This window comes from Limulus polyphemus, unplaced genomic scaffold (assembly GCF_000517525.1).
Source record: "Limulus polyphemus unplaced genomic scaffold, Limulus_polyphemus-2.1.2 Scaffold6886, whole genome shotgun sequence".
Taxonomy (NCBI): domain Eukaryota; kingdom Metazoa; phylum Arthropoda; class Merostomata; order Xiphosura; family Limulidae; genus Limulus; species Limulus polyphemus.
In genome coordinates this window covers 16338-22851 of record NW_013672496.1, presented here as the reverse complement: position 1 = coordinate 22851, position 6514 = coordinate 16338, and the positions used below count along the sequence as shown (strand labels likewise).

Here is a 6514-nt window from a genome sequence, read left to right as displayed (position 1 = left end):
TGTGTTTTACCTTGGTATCTGACCTCTATAAAACCCAGTGTGTGTTGCGTCGAGTCACGCTTGATTTCTCGAAATAGGAGGAGACATCAAAGCCAAATTATAATTATTTAGATTACTGTCTTCCCATTACACTTTTAGTGACGAGGGGAAGTGTCGTGAAACCTTATAAGTGTTGTGTGTGTTGGGATCACCTAGCTTAGAGTCACGTGCATAAAATTTATCATGAAAGTAAAAATATCGATTCAGTTTTAAACTGAAATCGTTTCTGAATTAAGCTATATTCTGTTGTGTCAACAACGTTTTTAATATAAAGAAAAACAACAAACCTCTTCAATCAACGGAGACTCTAAGTTAATAAATGTATATAAACATAGTAGTACTGTCTGTTGTATGTCCATGTAACTACTTCGCAGGCTATGGATGGATCTTCACCAAAATTGGCATGGAGGTTCATTAGGTCCATGCGGGGATACATACAAATTTCCAGTTTTGCATTTTGCGGTTTTCATGGACTTATTTTTACCACTACTTCCCCTCCTGTAGATGGATCTTCACCAAATTTGACATGAACGTTTGTTGGGCCCATGCAGAGAATTTCGCATTATTTTCCCATATTTCGTACTTTTCCAATTGATAATTTTGGTGGGGACACACCACCTGGCGACAGTACTTTCTACTGTGAATTCAACATCGAGATTTGTAACAAATTTAAATTTTATTATTCATTAAAATATAGGTGTAAGTACTGATATAAACAGATTTGTGTTTATGTTTGTTTATCAATTATGATATACAGTAAGTTACTACCCTCTCCCCCGCGTGTCTGTCTGTGTTTCCGCGTGCGTATCTCAAAAACTAATTGCCCGATGTACACGAAAGTTTTACATAAGAAGGGAAGTCAGCACGGGACAGTCCTCCCTAAATTTGGATCAGATCCGGATTCTGGATCACTTTGAACCAATTTTTTTATAATGGAGAAATAGGGCATTTTCGAGATTTTTGGTTAATAACTCTGTATGATCGGATTTGTACCAAATGGGCACATTAAAGTTGAATCTCTTCATCACGTTACAAAAAAAATGATCCGGATCGTTGATCATTCTGGATCTGAGAAAGATTTTCTGAGTATTCGAAAGTAAATTTAACGTTATCCAATATAAACGGATGCAGTCTTGAAAAGAAGCGGCGGGACGAGGGCATGCAATCTCTCTGTTTGCCCTTCTTTTGTTAGTATTGAAACTTCTGGGCTGGGAATACCAAGTTCTTGTCATACGGGTGCCATATAAGAGTGACGGTCAAACCTGCTGCTCGATCTCACAAAAATAGCCTAAGATTTGTCGTGAGTAATGTTGCCTATCTACCTGTCGTGGGTAATGTTGCCTATCTACCTGTCGTGGGTAATGTTGCCTGTCTACCTGTCGTGAATAATGTTGCCTATCTATCTGTCGTGAATAATGTTGCCTATCTACCTGTCGTGAGTAATGTTGCCTATCTACCTGTCGTGAATAATGTTGCCTATCTATCTGTTAGATAGGCAACATTATTCACGACAGGTAGATAGGCAACATTACTCACGACAGGTAGATAGGCAACATTACTCACGACAGGTAGATAGGCAACATTATTCACGACAGGTAGATAGGCAACATTACTCACGACAGGTAGATAGGCAACATTACTCACGACAGGTAGATAGGCAACATTATTCACGATGACCTTCCTGATGTCATCCTGTATCATTGTGTCAAGTTTGGTTCTGATTAATCAATAAATGTGGAAACGTTTAAGGAACAGACATGACGTGATAGATATACGACTGTGTATTTTTTCCAGGACACACGCTTTGTTTTATGTAGCAGATATTTAATTTCACAAAAGCTACTTGGAGGATATTTGATCTAGCTTTAGATAGGTAAGTAGGCAACATTATTCACGACAGGTAGATAGGCAACATTATTCACGACAGGTAGATAGGCAACATTATTCACGACAGGTAATAGGCAACATTACTTCACGACAGGATATTCACACATATATTGACGTTTATGTATATAGAATATGGGGGTCAATCCCCACCCCTTCAAACGTTTAAGGAACACTGGATACGTTACTGACTGTGGTGTTTGTTGAATACTGTACTGGATACGTTACTGACTGTGGTGTTTGTTAAATACTGTAGTGAATACGTTACTGACTGTGGTGTTTGTTGAATACTGTAGTGAATACGTTACTGACTGTGGTGTTTGTTGAATACTGTACTGGATACGTTACTGACTGTGGTGTTTGTTAAATACTGTATTTTAATTGGTACTCTAGCCTAGTCATTATTTGGACAAGATTTTCGGACTTCCCTATTTTTATTTATATTCTGGACTCTATGTATTCACTAGCTGGAGTATCCGTCCGTTGGGTGAAGTAAAAACTCGTTTGTAACAAAGGATAGGAAATTGTGCTTCTATTTTATTTCTTAACATAATAAACATTAAAAGTACAATAAAAATACATAAAGGTACCAGTACTGAAAAGAAAGACACACTGTTTTCAAGAATTCTATCAATATGAACTTAAATGGGGGGTCCAACCCCCTCATGACCTTCCTTATATCTTGTATCACTGTCAAGTTGTGTTGATTTGGTAGTTTTTTCCCGAAATTAGATGTGGGGGGTCCAACCCCAACCCCTTCATGACCTTCCTCATGTATGTCATCCTGTATCACTGTGTCAAGTTGTGTTGATTTGGTAGTTTTTCCGAAATTAAATGGGGGGGGGGTCCAATTCCCTCATGACCTTCCTCACATCCTGTATCACTGTGTCAAGTTTGGTGCTGATTAATCAATAAATGTGTTTACAGTATTCAACAAACACCACAGTCAGTAACGTATTTACTACAGTATTCAACAAACACCACAGTCAGTAACGTATTCACTACAGTATTCAACAAACACCACAGTCAGTAACGTATTCACTAAAGTATTCAACAAACACCATAAACAGTAACGTATTCACTACAGTATTCAACAAACACCACAGTCAGTAACGTATCCACTGTAGTATTTATTCTTCGGCACTAAAAACGTACAAATTCGGAATATTTTCTTGTGTATGATTAAAAGCATTTCGGCTGTTCGCGGTGTTGAAATCAGTTGTTTTGAACGCAATACAATAAGTTCTTACTCACCAAAAAGTGATAAAAATACGACCGAAAAGAAGCGGGCCCACGATCCGTTTTTACAAAAATTTTCCTACCTCACTGAGGTGACCGTGGGAACGCGTGTCATGAAATCGGTCAGCGTTTCGATTCAACGAATAACACCTGAGGCCAAAACGCCGCCCGAAAAGAGGAGGCATGTCACTCTTGTAAGTCCTAACTGATGAAATTATAAAAGTTCACCGTTTGGTAGGCCAAATCTTACATAAAATATGGAAAACTAAGACGTTGTATTACTTTGAAACGTAAACTGTGCCAGAATATTCAACTTGGAGAACATCCTAAAACTTTTCAAGAAAAAAAAAACTTCTTCAACACTTGTGGAGAACGAATGAAACACATACAAGTTTTAACCTTAACACAAGTTTAAATCTTGTATAAACACATAAACTTAACATTAATAAATAACTAATTCCATAACATACTGCTTAAAAACGAACATCTTACACAGACTGTTTAGAAACCTAACACCTTACACACATAGTTTAAAACCTAATTCCTTACAAATGTTATTTAAAAACGAATACCTTCTTTGAGGTTTCTTGCATATTTTATTGACTGCTACAAAACGCTTAGTCAAGCTTACCTACGTTAAAGACTTTGGAAGCTTGTGGTTAAATGTAAAATTATGGTACTAATTTGCCTGTTAAATCTGTGTAATTGATTTATTTGGACTTAACCACATATAACAATGACGTTGAAGAAATATTGAATGATAATATCTTGTAACTGAAAATATATAGTACCAACACAACTACACTGTTAGTGTTAAAATGTCACCTGCTAAAGTGAACCTAATTTACGTTGTTATTGCATCTGAACAACTTATCAATACCATACTTATCTACGTTTTGATAATAACTTCGCACAAAGTAAGTTTAAGTTTAATAATTCAAACAGCCGAAAAGCATTTATGTATGCCTTTAGTTTTTAAAACAAATCCGGTTAATACAATCAAGAATTGTATATACTATAATATTAATATATAATACAGGCCAAATTCGGCAGTAAGTTTTGTTTCTTGTTCTTGTAAGTTGTACGAAGAAATATAAATTGGAAGTGAACCAAGTCTAGATTTTGTGGTAATGTCAAAAGGTACACTTCTTTAGGTATTCAGTACAGTATTCAGCAAACACCATAATCAGTAACGTATCCAGTAATATATAGTATAGTATATATATATGAAAAATTCGGCAGTAAGTTTTGTTTCTTGTTCTTGTAAGTTGTACGAAGAAATATAAATTGGAAGTGAACCAAGTCTAGATTTTGTGGTAATGTCAAAAGGTACACTTCTTTAGGTATTACATTATCAGTTAAACCCCAACAGTCAACAAGTTACCCTCTACAGACACCAGTTAATGACACTTCCCACCTTAAGTTAAGATCTCTGGCTTACCTTGAACGATACACGGAAAGAAAGTGATTAGAGCGACGGAGGCCAAAACGTAGACGACCAGACGACTTCGCATTGTCGTTAAAAAATCCACAGAGTGGTGTCCACAATTCGTATTTTTGTGTTTCAGTCACTCAAAATGACATTTTAAATATCCACTGGATTTGTTCTTCCAAGCGTAATTCATCAAACGCGCACTGGAATCTTACTATGTTAAATTGTAAACCTATGTCAGTACGGCCCCCACACTCGCCATCCAGTAGCGACTTCACTCTCCCGTGATGTTAACGTTAATAAATTTGGACATGAATTAGCAAAGGATAGGTTGTGTTGTATCCTTCCGCGCACCAACTTTGAAGTTGTTTTGAAAGACATTTTGAGAATTTGATCATCGTTTTATTGTCATATGTTTCCGAAACTATACCATATCGAGAAGTTTTAATCAAATCTTGAATCTTTTAGTTTCATATGTTATATTACAAGATTCTAAATATGCGCACTTACTTCTGAGTTAGTTCACATTCCTACGCCTATTGGTAACAAAGCGCGCTGAATTCTTAGAGAATTACATGCCACCTTCCGGAGTTTAGCGGGAAAGAAAGAAAATATTAGTTTTATTAAGAAAAATCCAAGCGTTGACTTGGTACTTTAATTTAAGTGAGGTGTTTAACTTGATTTAACATGTTAAGATTTCAACGAATAGTATTAAAATATACATTTGAGAAAAGCAAGATAAAACGTGACTTATTTTGTGGCTCAGAAAAAAATTAGGAAAAAAACATCGTTCAAAATTTGTGATGATAAATTCAGCTATTGTGATTGGGTTAGTGAATGATGAAGGAGTTTTCAAGTCCATCCAGAAGAAAATGGCGTACCAACTTTACAAACTTTATGACTTAATTTCTTTTTATATAATAATATTTATAGGTTATATTCGAAAGTTATTTTATATTGCAAATATTCTGTTTAAAGATATATACATATCTGAGAAAACATGCTGACTGTTTGAAAATTTTCAGAAAAACATTTATATATACACTATAAATTGACTTGAAGTATGACTGTGCTACTGTTCGCAAGGGAACAGTTATACAAATAAAAGTACTTTATTAGCTCGCCGATGTTAAACTATTATTTCCGGTTACGATGTAATTTCTTGTATTTTGAACTACTTCCCCTAACGACAGAATAGGATCATCTACTTCCGGTGACAATAGAATATGTTGAACGACTTTCTATGATAACAGAATATGTTGACCTGTTTCCGATGACAGTATAATTTATTGCCTACTTCCGGTGACAATGGAATGTGTTGAACTACTTTCTATGATGACAGTATATGTTGACCTGCTTCCGATGACAGCATAATTTGTTGTCTACTTCCGGTGGCAATAAAATGTTTTGGTCTACTTCCGGTGACAATAGAATACGTTGACCTACTTCCTGTGACAATAGAATATGTTGAACTACTTCCGGTGACCTATTTCCGTTTATAATATGGTTTATTGTCTTTCATGTCAGTTTGAAAGCTCTAATGCACTTATTATTAACGTTCTTATACATCGTACAGCTTTATTTTGTTATATTTTGGTGCGCAGAAATCAAAATCTAATGACTTAAACAAGTAATTGAAACACAGGGATTTAATGAAAACAATCAACACCTGCATACTTGAGTTATTCATTAGTCGGGAAAGTCTAAGCACAAATGACCGAATGTTGGCTTGACTACTAATTCAAGTAGTTTAATATGGTATCTCAATTGACAAGATACATCGGTGTCATAGTTACGATTCAAACTAAGTTACTTAGGCAACACAATACTAGAGTTAAATAACTCGCAGTAACATGAAACGAAACGTTGATCCTATATCAAATTCTTCGAACTTTACGAACACAAATGTATATTGAAATT

At 35.4% G+C, this 6514-nt stretch overlaps 1 protein-coding gene across 1 annotated transcript in view; it reads right to left on the bottom strand.

Moving 5' to 3' along the window:
• LOC111089643 (neurogenic locus Notch protein-like) overlaps positions 1–4685 on the bottom strand; it is a 31864-nt gene extending 27179 nt beyond the window's left edge. The window contains exon 1 of the mRNA XM_022402525.1: positions 4604–4685. Coding sequence (XP_022258233.1) covers positions 4604–4676 — 73 coding nt within the window. The 5' untranslated portion in view covers positions 4677–4685. The remainder of the gene's footprint in view (positions 1–4603) is intronic.
• Positions 4686–6514: the final 1829 nt, after the last annotated feature.